A 24,611-nucleotide genomic window follows, 5' to 3' on the forward strand; every position below is an offset into this window, starting at 1 on the left:
AAAGGGCTATAGGGAAAAGACTATTTCTAAAAAGATTAAATCTGCCCTAAGAACACCACGGGAAAGACTGCTACAGTACAAAGAGAAGAAAAACCAAACCAGGACCCCTCTTGTAGTTACCTACAACCCTACTCTAGAGGTAATACGCAAAATAACTAAAAGATCTACAGCCAGTACTCTCAGAAGACCACATACTTAAATAAATATTCCCTCAGCCCCCAATACTAGCATTCAAGCAACCACTGAACCTGAGAAGAAAATTGGTACGCAGTAAGCTGACCGCAGAACAGGCGCTTACACAGAACGGCACAGTACAATGCAATAAACCCCGCTGCAAACTTTGCCAACATATATGTGACAGAAATACAGTGAGTCACAATAACAAAGCGTACACCATTAAGGGGTCATACTCATGCACATCTGCTAACGTGGTGTACATGATACAGTGTTCAGCATGTGACAAAGGTTTCCCCAATGTTACATTGGGGAAACTGGCCTTAAGCTGCAGCTCAGGATGAACCTACACATGAGCTCGATCAAGAACCACAAAGAGGATGAATATTGCACTCCAGTAGGACATCACTTCTCCCAGAAGATGGGCGGATGGCAAGAGGTTAAATTAAAAGTTCTTAAACATTGATTAAGAAACTGCTAATCCACATGGATGTCATTCAAAATGGTACTCTGTAAATATTTTGTTCCTTTTTTTGCAACATAGAGCTTTTTTACTGTTTTAATGAAACAAGCTTTTTAATTTAATGTATTTATATTTTCATAAAATAATTATTTACTGGGTTTACAATATTAATTGATATTTTTCCCTACAGGGGGCAGCCTTAATTCGAATGCTGGCCAATTTTATGGGCCATAAAGTTTTTCAGCGAGGTTTGCAGGTAAGTAACTCACTTAAATCTATTATTTTAGTTGGCCTAACAAAATAACAGCAGTGGTTACATTATTTCAATAAAACACACACTTATTAATACAACAAAGAACAGATTGAAATGTATTCCCACTTGTACAAGACATGATTAAACCAGGGGGTGCTATGTATGTAAAAGTTCTTATTTCCCTAATGAAATCTAAATAAAATGAAAACAACTTTTTTGTTGGAATTTGGTTGACTTAAAATGCAGTCTTTAATTCATTTGAAAACCTCTAAAATCTCTTATAAAAATGATGTACAATATAAAAATCTAATAATGCTGACTAGTGTGCTTCAAAAAAACTATTCAGAGCTTTGTAATGTAAATTCTAGAGATTTTCATACTATGGAAATATTTTAGTGAAAAGTTTTAATTATCACTTATAGAAGACTTTATGAAAGGGGCTATCGTAGGCTTTTTCTTACAACCCCAATTCCAAAAAAGTTAGGACACTGTGTAAAATCTTAATAAAACAGAATGCAATGATTTGCAAATCTCATAAACCCATATTTTACTCACAATAGAACATAGAAAACATATGAAATTTACAATTTTAAGAAAAAATAAGGTAATTCTGAAATTGATCGCAGCACAAAAAAGTTGGGACAGGCCATCTTTGCCATGGTGTAACCTCCCCTCTTCTTTGAACAACACTCTGTAAATGTGTGGGAACTGAGGAGACTAGTTGCTGGAGTTTTTCAGAGAGGAATGTTGTCCCATTTTTGCCTTATATAGGATATTAACTACTCAACAATCTTGGGCTTTTCATAGATTGGTGAACCTCTGTCCATCTTTACTTCTGAGACACTCTGGGGTCTATTCACGAAGCTGCCGAAGGATCTAACCGTAGCTTCGGCCAATCCTTCGGCTCGCTTCGGTTCAGTAGAACTGAAGGGGTGCTGTACGGGCTATTCACTATAGCCCGTAAAGCTCCCGAACGTGGCCAAGCAGCTCAGTCGAGCCGAACGCATATGCCGATTGGCCAGCCGACAGCCTGCTTCTGACAGCTGGGTGGAGCCAGCCGTGATCTTACGGCTGGCTCCGGCCACTTGCAGAGAGATCAGCATCCCTAGTTACCTGCTAACCAGGGACACTAATCTCCAAACAGCTAACTCTACCTGGCGCCCTTGGAGTCTCCTGCTCCCGGCCGCCCAGGAGAGAAACACTGCTGTTTCTTTTTTTTTCTTTATTCTGACACGGAGCGATGTCAGAATAGATAAACAAAATAAAAATTCCCATTGACATGCATTGCTACATTACTATTGGCTATTTCAATTTGCAATATGAAATAGCCAATAGTAATGTAGCAATGCATTTCAATGGGAAACATTTTTTTTTCTATTCTGACATCGCTTCGTGTCAGAATAAAGAAAAAAAGAAAAAGCAGTGTTTCTCTCCTGGGCAGCCAGAGCGCCCAGGAGAGTTTTTTTTCGTTTTTTTTTTTACAGCAGCAGAGCCGCCGGACAATAGGAAACTATTGGGCGGAGCTAGCTGTCACTGCCAGCTCCGCACAATCGTTTTCTATTGACTTTTTTTACTTTTTAAACTATTTTTCTGTTCTGCTCGGTCCCTCTGAGGGACCGAGCAGAACAGCCGAGCCGAATGCCGTTCAGCGGGATTCGGCTATTCACTCACTACTGTTCGGCATCTATAAGAATAGGCCGAACAGCAGTGAGTAGCCTGCCAGATGTTTGGCTCAGCCGATCCAGATGTTGGATCGGCTGAGTCGAACTCCTTCTGCAGTTTGGGTCGGCCAAACCTGCTGAGCATGTTCGGCTGACCCGAAGCCATGTGAAGCAAGCCGATGTACGGCTGATTTCAGCCGATGTATGGCTGAAATCAGCCATACCAGCCTGAAGTGAATAGCCGAACAGTGTTCGGCTCACTTCACATCAGGTCGGTCAGTCACTCGGCTGCCTACGGCAGCTTAGTGAATAGACCCCTCTGACTTTCTAAGATGCTCTTTTTATACCCAATCATGTTACTGACCTTTTGCCAATTCACCTAATTAGTTGCAAAATGTTCTTTCAGCTCTTCCTTGTTAGTACCACCTACTTTTCCAGGTTTTTGTTGCCCTGTCCAAACTCTTCTGAGAAGTGTTGCTGCCACCAATTTCAAAATTACCTTTTTTTTAATGGTACATTTTCTCAGTTTAAACATTTTATATGTTTTCTTTTTTTTATGGTGAATAAAATATGAGACATGTGCATGGCAAAAAAATTGTTTTGGACTAAAAACATTTTCATTTGTTTCATTAAAGGAAACAAATGTTAATGCTGATTCAGAGGCAACGAGCCTCTGAATCTGAAACCGCACAATAAACTGCAGAACAAACCACGGCCACATTGGCGCGCCACCATTTTGGAGTGTATCTTGGTATACACCAAGATGGCAATTTAGGGTGCCGCCATCTTGATGTATACCAAAATATACTCCAAAATGGTGGCACGTGACATCATAGGTCCGCTTCCAAGATGGCGGCAGGCAGAATGCGCTGGTGGCCAATAAGGCTGCAGCGCGTTCTATAGACTCATTTATGTACGAATATAGTTTTTGTATATTTGGGCATATAATACATTTGTTATTTCAGATTCGGACGAAAACGAATTTTGGACGCCAAATCAACAGAATTTTGTTGATTTCCAGGTTCGTCCAAAACAGAATGCACATGTCTATAACATCCCAGATAGCAAGCAATTGAGCTGCAAGTTTGAAAATGGCTTGGTAAACTGTTGCCAAGCTTCACAATTTTGTTGCACAATTACAGCAAGTCTGCAATGCAAGTCTCCAGATCAATGCGCTTTGCAAAAGTGCTGTACACTTGCAGAGCTCTTGCTAAGACATGCAGGACTCTTGCTGTAGACTTGCCAAGCACATTTGCTACAAATTCAAAAAGTGTCAACTAGAACTTGTGCTGCAAGTGTTATGCAAGTCTGCAACTTGCCAGGGAAAGTGTGCAGCAAGTTAGAAAGAATTACAATTTAACCCTGACACGTTTGTGGCAAGTTATTCTTGCTATCTGGGATATGGGTTTATGAGATTTGCAGATCATTGCTTTCAGTTTTTATGTAGATTTTACAAAGCGACCCAACTTTTTTTAAATTGGGGTTGTATTAAAATATTTACAAACTTCTAAAAAAACAGACATTTCATATTGCAAAATAATCAATTTTTTGCTGTAAACAATGTAGAACAATCGTCAGCACAGATATGTGTTAAAGCCCATTGAAAATTTCAGTTTAAATCAGCTAAAAAAACTTTCGGGGGAATTAAAAAGAAATAGGCTACAGGTGCATTAAAACAAAAGGTGCACAAAATCTTACATTTAATCTTACTTTTAATTTTCTTTAGAAAGCAGACACAGCCTTAGTAGAAGAATATTTTCCCTACCCGCATGTTGCACTGTGTGAAAGCAGTGATCTCTTTGCTAAGGTCTGATAGCCCTCCTTCCCAACTAAGTCAAAGCTAGAGTTCTCCAATCAGCAGTGAGCATGGGTTTAGCAGATTGCAGAGCTATAGGTCTGACTTAGAAGGTAGTGTGTCAGACCTCTGCCAAGTAGCCACTACTTCCATACAGACCAAAGGTTCTTCTCTGCAGCATTCACGCAGGGGACAGACTTATCTACTCAGGCTGTGCCTGCTTTCTAAAGAAAAATAACAGTACATCTTTTGATTTAATGCACCTAGAATCTACTTAGCTAATTTAAACTGAAAGTTCAGTTGGACTTAAAAAACATTTCAGTGCTGATGATTGTTTTTCAGGCAGGTGGATTGACAGTGTTGTAAAAACACGGGCGGATGGCGGACTCTTACCAGCGGGTGGACGTACATGTAGAATCCCGCTGGGAATATAAACTGCTGGTACTAGCTGTTCCATACAAGCATTTGTCTGGCTCTATAGCCAGTTGATCGCTTGTATGACAACATACAGTGTGTAGACCCCCACTCCATTGCTGCACCACTCTCAGCTGCCGTTCTCCCCCCCTTCGCCATCACTGCCGGTTATCCCGGGTTACGCTGTCCCCCCTGCGGGCCCGGGGCTAGCACAGTGGCTGCCTATACTGAGAACAGAGGAGAGATCAGCATTCTCCCACTGCTGATCTATCTTCCTCTCTCTTAAAAAGTGGAAGCGATGTGTGTTACATCACTTCAGCCTTTAGCTGTCATTTGTCTGGCTGTAATAGCCAGAGAAGAAGCTGGTGAAGCAGATCTCTGCTTCATCAGCTTCTTTGGGGCTCCCAAGGTGACATTAGGGTTCCTAGAGTCCCCTAATGTCTCCATAAAGAGGACCTGCCATTGTATATTAGCGATCACATAGGGGGCTTTTAATGCCCTTATGTGATAGCATTAAAGAGGACCTGTTTTAAGTTTAAAAAATGTAAGTTTTATATATATATATATTAAAAAATCCCCTGCCCCCTTGTGCACGCACATACAAACATAAATATGCATTGGGTGCACCTACATGCGAAAACAATGATTACATCACACATATCACCCCACAAACATGGGAGTGTGAGCAATCATTTTAGGGCCATTAATCACTGATAACACTAAACTGATGAGCGGTAGACATGTGCGATTCGTTTCGTTACGAATCGAAATTCGGATGAATTTTCGGACATTCGGATGTATCCGAATTACAGATATAACTAATGCAAACGAATCCAAATTTTCGTTTCCGAAATTCATTAGCGGTAGTTCATTCGAACGTTCGTTTCGTTTTCGTTTCTTATTCGTTTTGTCCGTTCGTTGGAGCAGAGTGACATTAGAGAAGGAGAGAAAAAAAATTTCCCCTTCAAATGTCACATTGCTGCAAACGGACGAACGAGTGAACGAAGCGAATAAGAAACGAAAACAAAACGAACGTTCGAACGAACTACCGCTAACTAATTTTGTCCGAAATTTCGTCCGTCTGACTCAGAAGGGGGCACAGTGGGCCTCTGCAGAGTGACCACTGCTCCCACACAGAGAGCAAGGGTACTCCCTACAGTGCAGTGATTAGCTTAAATTGACACTAAATAAAGGACTTACATTTTAAAAATGCATTCAAGTACCTTAACTAATTAGAAAAGTAAGTGTAGCTTATGTTGTATCACTCAGCTGTAGATCCTCAAATCTTTAGGTCCTGAGGGTGGAGGGTGGCACTTTTGTTCCCCATGGTCCTGTGTGTTGTAAACTAGCCACTGCTCCCAGCTCACACCCGTGATGGACTACAAACTCATGTTTTGTTTACTAATTTGTATTGAGATTCTAGTTGATTACAGGAGGGAGCTTGGAGCGGTGGCTACTTTACAACACACACAGGGCCCATGGGGAACAAAAGTTGCCACCCTCCAGAAAGAAGGACAGTGTCAGCACGAATTCAGAGATGATTTCAGGATCTACGGCTGAGTGATACACAAATAAGACATTCTTGTTAATAGTTAAGGTACCTGAATGCATTTTTAAGATTTAACTCATGAGTTTAGTGTCACTTTAACCTAAATAATCTTATTTGAGTTTTATTTATTTTAAAAAAGGTTTCACTGTATAGTCTATAACTCACTGTGCTTCACTGCTCAATCTCTGTCAATACAAGTCTATCTGAATGAAATCAATAGCCTCTCTATTAGTGTAACTGAGCTTATCTCAGTAACCCTTAATCAGTGATGCTAGTTCCCTGATACACAATTGACCGCTAAAGAGAACATTTTAAAAATCGGCATATATTTTAGGATAATGAAAATGTTTGACAGCAAGTAAGGATATAAAAGTCACATAAAAAATTACATCAAATTAATTAAAATACACTATAATTTTCCTTTAATTCCTTTGATCTTTAACATGCCAGTCAATTTTGCAGTTATATTTGCTTTTAAACATTATGCCAGCAAGGTGGCATTACACTTTGTTTTGTGTTTATAACTGTATTATTCCTGTTAAATTCACAGACAAGGGCAATGCTCTTCTGTAATTCAGTCAGTTTTTCTTAACAATAAACAACAGAAGTAAAATGTGTTTCTTGTGACGGGTGTGTGACAATTATTATAACTAACAAATCCACCTTAACCAATTTAAAGACAAACAGAAAGAACATTAAAAATAAACAAAAACAATGAAAGTCATTTATTCTCTTGAAATCTGTTTTGGCGAAATCATTTTAGAGGCAGCCATGGATGATGAATTATTTATAATACTGCACACTACTTAGAAATGTCCCTTAAAGTAAATTGATGTTCACCTGAAATACAATTATGCTAAGATAGAGAGAGCAATCAATCTTATCTGTTCTCCGTTAGCTTTTCATTTTGAATTTTAAATAAACTACATTCAAGATCAGGTCACATTTTGCACCCCTGCTTTAGCCCTTAAATGTACTGAAATGTAAAAATAAACAAAAGAAAGTCAAAGTTATATCAATCACAGATAAGGCCTGCTCAAAATCAAAGCCATCTGACTTGATAATATAATTTTAATATGATTTGCTATAGTTGTTTTTGAACTGCAATTGGTAATCCCCTAGAATACACTGTAGTGATTGCTATATAAATCTGCTTATTAGATATATCCCAAAGGGGGCAGTAGCAATAAGAATCTCCGATAAGCTAAGCCTAATTAAAGCTTTTATAGACACACTAGCCAAGTTCTATTGTAATGTTACACTTAATCCCATAGCATATACTTTTCTCCCATGCTACAAAGGTTAAAACTACAATTGAAAAGCTTTTTTTTTACAGTGTTTAATTTGATTTAAGTACACAGTTTGTGTTGCATTTGCTAGAAGGGGTAAGACTGTGAAAATGATACCTTTTTCAGACCATGTCATTAAGTGGGCTGTGTATATGTAAACCATGGATGTACTGCATGAGTAAATGAGAACTTGAGTTGGGCTAAGTTTAACAGTGCCAGACCTGTAAATAATGTATTTAATGTGAACTGTCACTTCTCATTTGAAGCAGAAAATGTTATATAAGTTATACTGCAAACGGGATAATGTCTAAAAATATGAATACAAATTAACTGAAAGAATGATAGAAAAAATATAATATAACTTTTAATGTGGAAAAATACTTGTTTCAAAGTTTTCTTTGAAGTGAAGTGGGATAGTAACTGGCTAGCTGCTGTGAGTAGGTCCCCGCTCGGGTCTGTTCTTTTACCATATATCTGCTCTTCTTTATACTTACCATAGTTGCAGAGATAATGGATGTGCTAGTTTCTCCATGGCAGAAATGCACAGAGAAGCTACAAGGCCACTGCTGGAATGCTTCGTTATGTAACTTCTTTGCATGGTCATATGACATAAGATTGTATGACTAAGCCCAAGGGGCACAACGAAAAGTATCCCTGTGCCTGCCATAGCTTCCCTGTACAGCTCTATTACCAGTACTTCACGTTATTGGTTCACACTGCATTTTGGTAAGTTTGTAATGTAAGTAAAGTGTGAGGAACAACCTTGTTCCAAAACTAGGGATCTTTTTAGGACCTCTGTGACTGACTATATGGTTCTTCTATTTACTGGATATGTTGACAAGAGTCAATATTTGTGACTGTAGTTTTAAGCATTAATGTAGTTCATGTGCACCAATTTAAGCTAAACAATTTACACTTTCTTTACTATTTGTAGATTTATTTGATTTCCCAGTACTACCTTTTAACACAGTGATATCAAACTAAAATGACCTGAGAGACAGACGAGGAGAGAGAGTAAGGAGAGATGAGAGACAGCCAGAAGATAGAGAGGAGAGACAGCCAGAAGATAGAGAGGAGAAACAGCCAGAAGATAGAGAGGAGAGACAGCCAGAAGATAGAGAGGAGAAACAGCCAGAAGATAGAGAGGAGAGACAGCCAGAAGATAGAGAGGAGAGACATCCAGGAGAGAGAGCGAGGAGAGACAGCCAAGAGACAGAGCCCACCACTGTAAAGAGGAGCATTCTTTCCACTGACCACTAATGAAAGAAAAGCTTTCTTTCCACTAACCACTAATGAAAGAAAAGCTTTCTTTCAACTGACCACCAATGCAAGGGGGAGCATTCTTGCCAGTGATCACTAATGCAAGGGGGCATTCTTGCCACTGACTACCAATGCAAGGGGAAGCATTCTTGCCAGTGATCACTAATGCAAGGGGGCATTATTGCCAGTGACCACCAATGCAAGGGGGCATTCTTGCAATTGACCACTAATGAAAGGGGGGTATTGTCAACATGGACCACCTATGCATGGGGTGATAAATGCCAAATTAGTAATATTCCCAGCAGAAGTGATCTCAGGAACACAGTGCTGCAAGCTGCTAGTCACTCCGATATCTTGCTGCTTTGTACTTGTATCACAAGTACAGCTATGTACTTGTATCACAAGTGGGTTTCAGGCACAGCATCAACTGCCTCTTTTATTTGAGCAGTGTGTGAGAGGAAGGGCAGGGGAGCATGGTGCTGGAGCTGGAGTTTGCGCACCCACACGCTGCAGGGAGCGTGTGCCTAACCAAGTTCCCATGTGAGCAAAGTGGTCGTGTGGTGACACGCAGGGCTGGTGCAAAGGATTTTTGGGTATAGAAGGGCCGGCTCTACCCCCTTATCGGCAGGCCAAAAGTAACCTTGGGACTCTGAAACCCCTGTTTTAACAATTCTTTGAATTGGCAGTTAACTGCAGATATTGAAGGTTAAGTCCACATTTGTGAACATGTTTCATGTTACACCCATATTTAGGGTTAACATAAAACATGGTCACATTGCCTATCCCCCACCCTCAGACCACTTCCCTGAATAGTGGAATCCTTCTCCCCATAGGCTTCTGATTGGATTTGTATTTTTCTTTTAATATAGTCTCACCATCCACCAATAATGGCTATGTGATGGGTGCCATGAGAGTCACATAAGAAAATTGAGGTGTCTCTCTGAAACATTTCACCTCAAAAGGACTTCATCAGTGTAACCTAAAAATGTTTGGAGTACAAAGCCAAATAATGGCACAACTACCAGATGAAATTGATCTGTGCCCTCTGCTTCTGGCATGTACTATATTGAGCTTTCAGATACCAGATAAATGCATATATATAAAAGTATAAACCCAAGATATCTGAATATTTGCACCCATACAGTCTAGATGTGCATAAAAACTAAAATAACATTTTATGATAGCATACATACTAAAATAAAATATTATGACAGCAGCTTATTTGTAAATATACATGTTGCAAACCATACACCAGTCACATGTATCTATTTCTTCTCCCCTATTATTATTTAAATAGTACAGAACGTTATTGCTTATAAGTACAACTAACTGCAAAGCTAACACTGAAGGCTCCAACACTTCTTTTCTAATTTGTTTCTTAGAGAATTGTTTTTACTTTAGTAATATGCACAAATAGTATGTATTAGGATGGAAAGGGTTAAGCATTCTATTGACCTAGAAAAGGCATCTCGCAAAAGATCTATTGTGCAGGGCTTTCCATGGGCTACTATATCTTTTGTCACAATAAAATAGGAAAACAGTTGGGCAATAGCAAAATAGTTGCAGTATAAGGAAGATTCATTGAGATTTGCTGTTCCTTAGGACTCCTTCGTATTACTGTATAAAATACACTGTAATAAATATAATCACTACTGATTGCAGAGGAGGATAAAACTGTGTTGTCATTTTTCCCACCAGTCACTTACTTGGCCTCTGTTCACTATCTTTTATGATCTTGAAATATAACTGACAAATATATAGTCACAATGGGGATAACTGGTGTTCATGATAGAAATCACCAGCGGTTTTCCTTAAGCTGCCCAGTTGCAATACTGAAGGAATACTTAAAGGATTCACACAACTAGAGAGTCATTGATGAAACTGCATGTCTTTGTATTAGTTCAATTGTATCTACCTATTTCCTTTTCTGTATACCAACAAAAATCATAACACTATATAGACCAAAATCATTGACACAGAAACAGTGAAAATTGATAATTGTATACCTTTATAAACTGGACCTTTGCACATACCTTTTTTTTTAATAAATGTAATGCAGTACATTTTACTTAAAGAAGTGTCACCTTCTATTATTTTAACAGCTCAGTCACCTAACTCCCACAGTGATTTCACTTATTTTCCTGACCGTATTCAGCCTAAAACACAAACTCTTGATTGATAGCTCTTTTCTCACTGTCCCTGCAGTTTCCAGACACAAGCAAGGTCACAGGAATGCAGGGGGAGCAGGCACACTGTCACAGGAATCAGCAAATGCACTAGAACTGGATTGGTTTTTGTGTTGGGAAAGTGAAAAAACAGTGACATAAGAATTATCAGTCAAGTGTTTACCTCCTTGGTGGTCAGGATCATGGACAGGAAGAGGAGGAGGGAGCTATCAAAGTCTATGGGGGTGATTTACTAACCTAAATACACGCACGCACCTGGTGCGTGTGATTTTCACACAGCAAAACGTATTTATCAACCAAAAAGTCTCTAAAAGCATATTTCCACTAATGCCATATATGGAAAAATCATGCACATGATGCATATGTAATGCTGCTTCACAGTTTAGACAAAAATGGTTAGCTCATGCATTCATCAACGCAAGCAACACAACATAGAGCTAATTTACACAACATCACCTTGTACTTCATGCAGGGCTTTGCACAACACACCTGCTGGGTGTGTACACACTACAAAGGTGTTTAGATTCCACCCATAGATCATGCTGGGAGGGAACACACTACAGAGGTGTATACATGTTCGTGGTGTGTTTATAAGGTTAGTAAATCAACCCCTATATCTCAGTTTCGCCTGCACACAGCAGCATAAGATAAAATGCAACATACATTGCGAGATTTCAGATAGGTTTACACATGGGTGTATAAGTCTACTGCAGGAAGCAGGTGCTATGTAGCTTCCTCTTTTACTAATTGTGGTATAGCCAATCATATTCTATCTTCCAAGGTAGGTTTTGATTCTAGTTGGTAGCTGTGAGCTTCTTAGTAAAGCAAACTCAACCTAATATGGGTCCTGTCTGTGAGAGACAGACAGGGACCAATGCTAAGTGATTTAGGGAATATGTGTCTGGATCATCACCTTACCAATATGAAGGATGGGGGTACACTACAACTATCCCTGGATAATAATCTAAATCCTTGAGCTGGTAGATTGTTCTCCTTGTCAGTTCAGTTTTGTGTAGCTATAACGCAAGAGCTGTTGCAAAGAGTTAAAGATTTTAGAGTTAAAATCCCTTTTCTTGGGAATCACGTAGTATTGGTTATCTAGGTGTATATTTAGTAGCCGATTATGATCAACTGTATCAAGCAAATCATCCTCCAGTTATAAGCCAGGTGAGGCACATGATGGAATCCTGGAAGAAATATCAGATATGTTGGTTGGGCAGAATAGCAGCAGTAAACATTATTCTGCTATCCAAGTTAATATATTTTTTTGGGTGCTGCCAATAAATATTCTGACACAACAATCAGGCAAAGAGATGTTCAAGGCTTGGTATTTAGTTGCATTGACATTTTATCCAGAGAGTACTCCAAATCTTGTAGGCAGTGGCATCAGATTTGAGAGGGAAACCAATGGGTTAGACGATATCATAAGAACATTATCAGTGAAAAAACAAAGTATGTGAGCAGCCCTGTCTTGTGCCTCTAGTTAGTTAGTTAGTTAGTTTGGAAACCCTGCCATTTCTTAGCCTTGTCAACCTTAGTAAGCAAGTGAGACCTCTTGTCATACAAGAACTGTAGCTTAAACAGGAATCAACAGTGACATCAAGACTGTAGACCTGTAAGGTTGGTTTAAATTCCCAACACCTGGGAAATGTTCCTAGAGAGAGGTCTGTAAAAAGGTGTCAGCTATTGCCTGGAAATTCCATGAATTAGTGGTTTCTTGCAGCTTGTAGGAACTATTTAATGCTATAGAAATTGAGTTGGAGGCACTTTATTATGTCACTTGGAGGGTCATGAGGGGATTGTCTGGAAAGGGCCAGGTGGATTCTATCAAATTCAAGTTCTGTTGGTACTTCAGGTGCCACTTCCATACATAAAGCAGTTACAGTGGATTGTAGGCCCACTATTGACTTTGTTTTGAACCTGATCACAAATTTGGACCGGATTAAAGGTTCCGTACTTATATCTGCCACCTGGCCTGATTCAATAGAGTGTTCACTCAGAGAGAGAGAGAAGAATTCACGCTGAGACACGTTCAGAGTAAGGTACTTCTGTTTTATTGTTCCGCTTTAACATAGTTTTATATAGACATGCAGAACGTGTATGGTTAAATGTAGCATTGCAAAAAAGCATTTTAGCTTATGTATTCTAGCTTATCATTGGTTAGATCCATTCATGCATAACTTCCTGCCAGGATGTTTATATCTTTCGTCTTGGGTGTTGTCCTGAAGAGCAGGCGCCATCTTGGTTCCTATTTCTAGTGCGTACTTCGGATAGGAGGGGGAGGGGGTTGTTGCTTAAGCAACAATTTTGAGTAAGGAAAACGAGCAATAGCAAAATAACATATATATTGCAAGTGATCTATTGAGATAGGCATTTTGTCATAATCATACTTAACCACATCCATTACAACTTCTATTGAGTCCTTCTGTTGCATTAGCAAGGATACATTTGCTGACCGTAGCCTCTCAATTTCATCTGCATGTCTATCAATGACCATTGTACTGTCATTGCAGTGCATCTTTAGTGCAGAGGTACATTTGTTAATGTCCCGAGTTTCATTAATAAGTTTGGTGGTCATTTCTTTAGAGACCTCTTCTAAGGTCTTGTATAGCATGTCCTCATACTGTGCCATTAAAGCTTCTGTGTCAACCAGCTCAGTCTGTGAAGCTTGGATTTCATTATACAGGGGATCAGAAGGTTCCTCTGATAAGTAGGTCCTCACCTCTGTCAAGAACCTTCTGTGCCATCTTGTGGGATGCATGGCCCAAGGTTTCCTGCAGCAGTTTGTCCTTTTCTGGCTAGCTTTATGTACCATTCTGATATCAGCAGAATTCCCAGGAGATACAGAGAGTGTCTGCATGGGTGGCTAGTAGAAATATTAACACTCTGTGGCTATGTTATCCTGTGATTTCCCAAGCTGCTGTGGAGCTGATTAGAACACATCCATCTTAGCCAGCTGTAGGCATGGGCCCCCTACTATGTTCTCTTTTAACCTTTTTCAGTTAATGATATTACTACCCCTAGGACTGAGGTAAGGAAATGGCTTTTTTAGTAGCTATTGTGTCCTTAGGACAAAGACAGTCATTTCACATAGACAAGTACATTAACACATTGTCAAAATATTCTAATCCAGGTTAGGACCAGGTTTTTTTGTGGTAAAATGGTGATCTGAATAGAGAGGTCTTGCTTTCAGTATTGCTATTGGAAGCACTGTGATCTTGTCACAAGGAAATTTTCTCCTCTCAGGATCTCAGAGGAGTTAACATTCAGAGTTACGGTTATTTCAGAGTGGCGAGTCTGCCTTTGGCAATATGTTGCCACAAGCAGACTCACCCAGGTAAGGAAACCACTGCTAATAATGAAATTACTCTCTTGCTGGCATTGGACATAGCAGAATTTAATTTTCTACCAAGGAAGCAGGGAGACATCTGGCTAGTGAGGGATTGACCCTATATCAAAAGGTAAGTGGTCTTCCGGCAATCCTGTATCTGGCAAGTTTTTGATTTGCAAATATGCCTCAAAAGTCTTATTTATGTTCTAGAGGGTAGTCAACTGTAGCACAGACCACATAGCAGATACCTTCAAGCTTATTACATGACCTGGCTTAAAAGGATTCATTTTTGTCTCTTTTTACAATTTCAGAATAACATGCAGTTCTGGTAATTTTATATTATACATCTGCTGTATCATTTTGTGCCCTGCTTTTAGTTATCTTCAATTCACCAATGTGCTCATATCATTAAGCAAATCTCTATAACCAACAGCTAATGGGCAGGAAGTGACTTGGAGATTCTCCAGCAAGTCAAAAGAATAGATAAAGAGGGATCAAATGCTGCAGGAATAATCCCTATAGTTGTAGTAGTTAATACCAAAAAGTTTATTTTGCAGGAAATCAAGATTATTCTAGATCGTATATTCAGATCTGTGAGGTTTCAAGAAGCCAATTGTGGGATCAAGCAGCCTAATCTTTGAGCTTGCAGAGAATATATTGGTCTCGTTGCAGAGTTTGTTTGTGGTCATGCTTGATGCTCATCAGGGTATTCTGGATCATTTGATCCCAGTAAGAAATGGATTAGTAGATTTTGTCTCAAAGAAAAAGCTGGAGGTGAGGTCAGAAGAGGTGCCCAGGTTAAAAGAGACATTCAAAATTGTTTCTTTAAAAAGTAAGTATTTGTTTGTTATGGAACTTTTAAATAATTAGATTGATAGATACAATCTTATCTTATATTAAAATGTGGATGGACAAATACTGTTATTTAGAAAATAAAAATTACAATAAAAAAATAATGCATATATATATATAAACCTATGATAATTAAAGTTTGACTTACATGATCGCTATATTTATCTCATCTGCATAATTACTAAGAGAGAATGTTACAACATCATAGTACATGGTTTATATAATTTGAAGGGTGATTAATTGACTACATGATATATTACACAACATTATACTGATGTCTGATAATTCCTTGTTTAGAAATCATGCTTAATTTTAATAGATATTTGTTTCTCAGGGTTTTTTTGCATGATAGCTGAGAACGTATACCATAAGATGAATTAATAATAGATAGGTTGATTAAATTAATATATTTTCTTTCAAAATGTAAAACTACATATTTAAGTGCTTTTTGTGTAACAATATTTTTATTGACATTTTTCAAATACAACATTAGAAAGATATTGGTTCGTTACATTGCATCGTTACATCGGTTCTTCTGTATAATCAAAGATTCACAGGTGCTAAATGAACATATGACAAATATGCACACTCAAGGAACAGGGTGACCGAGTTGTCTTAAGCGCTCATCACACACAATCAACATTGTAGCCCATTCTTAGAGATCGATTATATTTAAGTGCTTTTTGTGTAACAATATTTTTATTGACATTTTTCAAATACAACATTAGAAAGATATTGGTTCGTTACATTGCATCGTTACATCGGTTCTTCTGTATAATCAAAGATTCACAGGTGCTAAATGAACATATGACAAATATGCACACTCAAGGAACAGGGTGACCGAGTTGTCTTAAGCGCTCATCACACACAATCAACATTGTAGCCCATTCTTAGAGATCGATTATATTTAAGTGCTTTTTATCAAATGCATTTAAATATTCAAGAATAAAGACTTTTGGATAATCAAAGGCATTTATTAAAAACATAAATCTAGAAATAATGTTAAATGTAAAAAAGAAAAGTATTAATTTAATCAACCTACCTATTATCAGTATTCGTTTGTTAAAGAACATATACATAAATAAGTTAAACATAAAAAGTATTAATTTTTAATCAATCCACCTGTTATCATTAAATAATATCATAATATACTTTCTCATCTATTACATGAGATAAAGAGAATGATTACAAAAATATATATATATATATATACACACACAGTATATATACAGTATATATTTATTATTTCATAAAATCATTTTTCCATCTAGATTTTAAAACAGTAACCATTATTCCATTATTATTGTTATTATTATTATTTGTAAGATTCTATACTGTATTGTATTGTACCTTTTTATGTTTATCTTTTATTTAGTGTTGGATACACCTTTGCTGATAATGTGGCCATTATAGTGCCACATTATATATATCTGTATAATAAAAAATACTTACCTTTTAAAGAAACGCCTTTCAAGCATCTCTTTTCAACGCAGGCACTTCAATAAACATAAAGTGGTCTTGTATGTTTGATAGATAAGCATATCTCAATAATAGTCACTAAGTCACTATTAACATAGTTAATAGTTGCAGGTTTTCTCATCGATGTTTTTCTGCCAGATCAAGCAAATGTCATGTCTACTTTATAATTTTAGCTATAAAGTAACACATATATGTATGTGCTCATTAATTTATGTTTCCATTGTCAGAAAGTAAATGCCATAACATTTTAGTTTGAACTTAGAGTGATTCAGAACTAGAGATATGTATGTAGAGATCCAAAAACACTATTACTATTAGAGCTTACTAAATTCCTTTTATGCGCCATTGTTATTGGTGTCACAAAGTCATCAACTGCTCTGTGAGAAGTATACAGTATATATTTCTACAACTAACTCTAAAGGTCAACTATGCAGCAAAGCAGGAATTCTGATAGTAGGAATAAGTCTTTCAGAATGTCCATACATTTAAAGCAAGTTTTTTAAATTTACATTTCACGTTTATGTCCTGAATTATACCATTTATAGTGGCTTCCGTTACCATCTCTATGCCGATGACACTCAAATATATCTCTCCACTCCACAACTCACCCCCTCGGCGTCTTTGCGCATCACTAACCTACTAACTGACATATCAGTCTGGATGTCACTACGCTTCTTAAAACTCAATTTAAAAAAAAGAGCTCATTATATTTCCTTCCCCCATGCACCCTCCCCTAACTTTTCCATTGGGATTGACTCAGACCTCACCTTTCTGCCCCACACCTTTTAGATTGTAAGCTCTCATGGCAGGGCCCTCCTCACTATTTAGTCTTGACTTGTATTGGAACTAGAATGTCCTCCTTATACTGTAAGGCGCTGCAGTGCTATCTAAATCCTGTATAATAATAATAGTATTAAAGGAGCAGTTTACACTGGTATCCAGCTTGCCAAAATATTTAGGAGTTACAACTCATATGTTAATAATGAAAATGAAGATATTAAATACAGAATATCTTTAATATCTAAGTATTTTGTTAATTCATCTCTATAATGATCCTGTATATACTTAATTAGGGTGAAATTTAAAAGGTGCATAATGAAATATACCAGCAGTTGCTAATAAACAATATTGTGTGAAATAATTATATCTTGACTTACTCATATCATACTATTCCCATTATATTAAAGTAGCATTGGGATACATTTGCCAAGTTTAGGTAATTAAATGAACCTTAGGGGCTATTGGGAATCTTGTTAATGGTCCAGTTTGCCTACCCCTGGTTTTAATAAAGCATTGTACATAAACAAATTTGGCACTTTTGTAAGTATTCCATTATTTTGAATTGTAAGCAATTGTAAGCAAACTTTAAATATAAAAATATATTATAAATTGAAGCTTACCAGTTTTTAGATATGGTAACAGCATTAGCATCAGCATGCACACGAGTGGGGAAACTGTTAGGAAATGTAAACAGCCAATGATGGCTGTTTACATTCAAGCAATCAGGTGTCTCTAGCAATAAAGTTAAGTGTAAAAAAAAGTTTAAAAAAAAATGATACCATAAAAAAATAAAGAAGCTTAAAAAATATAATAACAAATATTTTTTTTTTTAAATAACACAAAAAAGTTGTAAAGTCCAAAAACAACGATTGCGCCTATTACACCACACATGTTACATATGGCCACGAACGTCGAAGTGAAAGTAATAATTCTAGGGCCATTAATTACTGATAACACTAAACTGATGAGCAGCAAAAGCAATCAAAGCGTCGCCTATGGCCAATTTTGGGTGTGGTCGTTTTCTGCGATTTCACGGGTGTGCGCAATTTTATGGCTTGACATGTTTACCCGACGTGACCCTGTATTTTATATTTTACCAAAAAATTGTGGTTTCATAAAATTTCATAGGGAAACAGCTATTTTTTTCAACTTTTAGGGTACTTTTTTGTTATATACACAAGGGAGTGGGGTTGCAAAAATAATATATACTCCTGGGTCTCCTAAACATTATATGAAAAATTTGGTTCCCTCAGAAAGAAGAGATCCCATCAAGGAGCAAGATATATATCACTATAATAATTTATCAAACAATGTAATTATCGTATCAAAAATAATTATTTAATTTCATAGAAAATAGTATATAACAAACCAAAATTCTAAAATTACTTCCCCTACAATGGCTCAATTAAAGGTTGTTAGTGTGTGTGATCATTACTCTCCACAGCTGATACAAAAACAGAGACTATGGGGGGAATTTATCAAAACTGGAGCAGATTTTCACTGCAGCCAATCAGCTTCTCTCTTTCATTTTCAAATCTTACCTGAGCAAACTGAAGAGAGAAGCTGATTGGTTGCCATGGGCAACTGCTTCAGAATCTGTCTGCTCCAGGTTTGATAAATTCCCCCCATGAATCAAGAGCTAATGTATCCGTCTTTGCATAGAAACAAATCCTTCCACATGGTGTTATTCTGTAACATTCCAGCGTACAATCGTATTTTCTCTTCTGTATAATATCATAGTAGATGGCTCATAGCAAAGTGAAGAAATGGCTAAACAAATCCAAATGCATATAGTGTCTTATAGAGCACAGTCCATGTAGACTTTTATGGCCAATAACTTGCATAAAAGCCCTTTTAAATGGGACAATTGTTTTTGAAAGTTCTACCCCCATTGACTTGCATTGAGTTCGAGTTCGAATTCAAACTTTTTGGGTGTTCTAAAGTTAGAATTTTAACCAAACTCGAGCCTGTTTGGCCCATCACTATTGTTTAACTCCATGTCAGGGTTCCACCCTGACGTAACTGGTTTGCAGCATTTTAGCTTGGCTGCCATTTCACCCACCACAAATATACCAAAAGGCTTTTAATAATATTTTTAACTGACCAAAATAGAGCAAATGAGAGAAGTTCATTGTGGTCGATTTAGTAATGAAAAATAGGCTTTTCACTATGCAAGGGAATTCTCACTTTGCAAGGAATTTTTCCCTTTACTTTAGTAAATAAAGTACAACTCTGTTGACCTTCATCATCCAATTATGTTGAAGCAAAAATAAAAAATGTTACCTTCTCCTTGCTCGTGATTGTATATTCTTTGCATAGTGAATTTTAGCCACATTCACTAAGCTGAGGGAAAATTAATTTGCAAAAGTGAAAGACTTTAGTAAATTAACCCTATTGCTCAAGTTTGCATACAGTTAAAGTTATAATTAATTAATGACTATCTTTACAGCTCATAGATTTTGCCAGTGTTGAGTGCAAATAAATGTGTTACTTATCAATTATTTGAATGTGTGTCAGAATGACTCCTTCAGCTCATCATACTATTTATAATAGGGCAAAGACGATTTATGGCTTTTAAGTGTGTCTCTTCTCTTGTTTGAGTACCACACCTAAGTGCTGACTGCAGTTGTTTATTTTTTGTTTGATCATAAAGCCAGTTTAAAGCAATATGGAAATCCAATTTTATGCACAATCTTATTTTGGTAAGGAAAATAACAAGAGAAGGTTTATTGTTTTCCAAGTCAGTTCTGTATAAGAGGATTAGAAACACAAATGCATAATATAAAAAATCAGCTCTTTTCAGTGCTACGGTATATAACACAAAGTTTGAACTTATTAAATGAATGTATTTATTAATTCGGTTATTACTAGAGTAAACATAATTATATGATTAAAGAGTAATGACACCTCATCTTTGTTTTCCATGGCCATTTAAGTCAAACTTGACCTCATGTTTAGGAAAATTGTTAGTAATCTTTCCTATTTTTTATCATCTTCAAGCCCAACCAGTGAGACTGGCTGCAGTGTGTAGATTACAGTAACCCATATCAATCAATCAATCAATCAATCAATCAATCAACTTTTGTAGTTCTGAACCCTTTAAAAATAATGTTACATTTGTTGCTGTGGGTTATTATTGCCTTCAGCATTTCATAACTACTCTAAATACTGCCTTAAACTGTTTAATTTGTATTTAACAGGTTTTTTTTTCTTATATTTTTGTTTGGTAAGTGTATGTGATTGTGTATTGAAAGCTGCTTTAAAGTGTATGGAATGCCAAAAAATGTATTCTAATTTATAATAACCAGGGAAGGATTAGAACTACTGTCTAAATTAGAGAGCGTGCCACTTGCTTCCTCTCCTGTTGACAATGGTTTCACCAGACAGGATCTGAGACCAAATCTGCAAAACAGACACACAGAGAAAAACAAATCTGGTAGAGGACCTAGAGAGGAAGCTCTGTGTAAGCTCTCAATTTGACTTGGAACTTACATAGAGCTAAGAACTGTATCCCCATTCAAATTTGATCACACTGGGCCTATAACCAAGCACCAGAATTTAGAGTCTGATGTTTCTTCGGGAGATTTCTGTTCACTTGTAAATCTCAACAGGATATGTGTGTGGCGGGGGGGAGAAGGAGTGGTGTGGGAATTGAAGGTGATTATGAGCTGTTAGGGAGTAGGAAAGCATTTAAAGTCTTTTGGACACTGTCCTTTTTCTCCAGCATGTTCAATTTTAAGGCTTGATATGTTTACTATCTATTTCTTGACATAACCTATTTTTTTATATTTTACTGTAAATTCATTATAACATTGTGTTTATGTGCACAAAACTAATTTGACTGTATTTTTTTACTAAAAATGTGGATTTAATAAACAGTTGGGCTAAATATCATGTGACGTAAAAAAAATGCTATGGCTACCATTTTATTCTACAAGGTCTCTGTTTTCAGAAAATGTTAATGTTTTGAGGGTTGTAAGTAATCCTCAGACCTAACGTGCATTTAACATGTCTGCAAAAAATGAAAAAATGGCTCTGGCAGCAGAAAGGTTAAAGTTAGCAGAAAGTGCTTTTTTTTTCTTTTATGTTTAAAGAAAACTGCAGAGGAACAGTAACAAGCCTAAAAATGCCCTGTCCCTTTAAGTGGAAATGGCCTTAGTGCTTTACTTCAGTGTACCTCATTTGTTCATCCTGAATCTGCTGGGATTTCATGTGCTAATTTGGCTCTGCAGATAACCCAAGTGAATTTGCCATAATAGGGGAATTTAAAAGAACAACACCAAGCCTTTAGCATGGAAATGAAAAGCTAATTGAAGTTAGAGAGGACAACATTTTGATGGTATTTATTATAGACAGCTTCCACATGATGAATTTCTCTGTGCCTGTTCTTCTTTTCACTTCCCTCATTTTGCATTAACATCTATTATTGATTTAAATACATGAGACTAGCAATGCTTCTCTGAGACTAGCAGTACAGTATTGAACAGAGAGAGACTCTGCATTTTCAATAATTCAACTGTCTGCAACTGGCACTGCCTCAGAGTCTCTTTTGTGCATCAGAAACTGAAGCTGAAAAAGAATTTAATATATACTGATAACAAAAGAAGAATAGAAGTCACATTTGACTTCTGCAATTACATGAGGTGCTGGAAGTGGTTACTATCAGTGTCCAGACACTTCTGATTACGGCAAACTACTGCTTGAGCAACTTTGACCAAAGTGTTCACTTGTATCTCTGTGCTCATCACACACAGTACCATGTTTCTCAAACTTATCACGAATGTGTGCAATTGTTAGGTGTGTTGGAGGTTCTGCTGCATACTCACACCTCCGTTGTCATTGTACTTCCACAACCTTCTCGAATTTAAAATACCCTTTCAAAATGGGCTTGCGCTCCTCAAACGACAACCATGCTTTTCCATTTTCTTTGACTGTCCTGCTGGTGGCATGGTGGCACTAGCATTTATTTGATTAATTCCATCTATTGAGTGGATGTCATACTACACATTGCTACTGTAATTCAATTCAACTTTGAAAAGTAATACATAAATAGCACACACATATATTATCCACAGAATATTTTCTTACTGTTTTTCTCTAAAACATTTCTTGCTGTCCTTTAACCCCTTTGCTGCCAAGCCCTCCGGAATGCATTTAACCTCAGCTGGCCACACCATTTTTGCAATTTTTCCCATTGTTTTGATTTGCTACTGCTGCATTGCTAGCATTTGTAAAAGACCCCCCAATCAATAAATCTTCTGAAAGCACAGGCCCGGTAGAATAAAAAGATGGTGCTACTTATTTTGTAGCTCCTGCGATAATTGCGCAAATGTTTGTCAAAGCAATATTAAACCGATGATAATACACAATTAAATTGATAAAATCACACTAAAATCAGTATCAGTGCACATTTTTTCAGACTAAATATAAAAGATAAAAGTGTATTCAATTAATAAATAGCACATTTATTAATTGTAAATTGCGCCTTTTTGTGAAACCGTAAAACAGTGAAGTATCACACAACTATAAATAAGCGACATATGTTAAAAAACATTTGTGCACTGTGTTGGTGTGTGTGTTGTGATAAAATTATATTAAATGATACATGTAATCACAACCAGGCGTATCACAACGCATGACAGTGCATCACAATTAGGGATGCACAGATACTTTTTGAGTACCAGTGCAGATACTTGGCATTTTCATGAGAACTACCAGGGATGCAGAGGTTGCAGCTGGGATCTGGCTTTGGTGCTCCACCACTGTCCTGAAATCATTAGTCTGTATTGTTTTAGAAAAACTGTCACATGACAATAAACAAAAATGTATCAGTACTCGTACTTGTAAGTACTCGGCAAGTACCAGTACTCGTACTCGCAAAACTGGTATCTGTGCATCACTTTATTTATATTTATAAAAACAAAATCGTACATTAAAACAGAGATGTACAAATCCCTGGAGCTCCGTGTGCTCCTTACAAATGACAGCTGCCTCCTAATTTTTTAATTTTTCTCTAGTGTAGTCTTGAAGCTCAAAAGTATCGGTACATGTACTCGTACTTGTACAGAGTACTGTACTTGGTATCTGTGCAACCCTAATCACAATTTATCACTGTGCTGCCACACAGTTAAATTAATGTTATTTTAAAAAGAAAAAAAACAACCACTGTGATGCGTTCTAATTTTTTTTTTTTTTTTACTGTTTGGGGCTTCAGGCAATATCAGGGGTCCACATAGACTGAGGTCAAATAGTTCTATTTCAAGAATTTGAGTGTTCTGTATGGCAAAGAGGATTTCTTATCTGGCATTTCAATAAGGGGGTTAAGAGAATCCAAATGGCAAATCGCAAAAGGATGAGCAGAAAAAGTCCCCTAACACCCAGCTCCAGAGATGGCAAATATTAGGAATTGATTAACAGAGTATTCTATAAAATCACAAGTAGTACAGCAAGCAGTGATCATGGATATATATTGTGCCAGGAGACATCTACAGACATATAAAAATCAACCAGCGAGTCATGCCAAGAACATGCCACTGTCACTCGTGGTATTTAAACACCAGTATCCATGTTGCAGTAGTCATAAGGGTTCTAAGGTCAGGGCGTGTTATGGTAGAGTCCATCCGAGCATGAACTCCCAGTTGAAAGGAAGTAGGTCACAAGGCCATGAGACAACATGGAGCATAGTCACATCTATCCAGACTGTCCATCCCTGAACAGGACAGCAGGACCCCCTGGCATCATTGTACCAGGAATCCCATGATTGGTGAAGTCCTTGATGAGCCTGAATATATCGATTTAGGTTGCATGTAGAGAACTCCTGCTGGGAAGGGAGACGCCCGATATCCCTATTTCACTGTGCTCCCGTATGTTCTGAATCATGGAGGCATCAATCTATGTCTTTGATGTCCCTCCTCAGCTCCTAGAGTGTGGAGCTCAATCCATTCTTAATGACAGAGGCTACAGAGATAAGTTCAGTCCTCATCAGCAATTGATGAAGATATGAGAGTCCCAGAGAGATCCAAGTTTAGGTGGCTCAGCGCCAAGCACGTGTTTCCAGCCTAAGATGAGGCCAACGCCATATTGTGTGGAGACGGGTCTGGAACATGCGACTGCTGTGTATGACAA

General features: G+C 37.4%; 1 protein-coding gene across 1 annotated transcript in view; it reads left to right on the forward strand.

Moving 5' to 3' along the window:
* TRHDE (thyrotropin releasing hormone degrading enzyme) overlaps positions 1-24,611 on the forward strand; it is a gene marked incomplete at its 3' end in the record, with an annotated part of 466,420 nt that overhangs the window by 354,133 nt on the left and 87,676 nt on the right. Inside the window, exon 7 of the mRNA XM_018558056.1 lies at positions 828-893. Coding sequence (XP_018413558.1) covers positions 828-893 — 66 coding nt within the window. The remainder of the gene's footprint in view (positions 1-827; positions 894-24,611) is intronic.

The sequence above is a fragment of the Nanorana parkeri genome, unplaced genomic scaffold, assembly GCF_000935625.1.
Source record: "Nanorana parkeri isolate BGI_ZX_2015 unplaced genomic scaffold, ASM93562v1 scaffold318, whole genome shotgun sequence".
NCBI lineage: Eukaryota > Metazoa > Chordata > Amphibia > Anura > Dicroglossidae > Nanorana > Nanorana parkeri.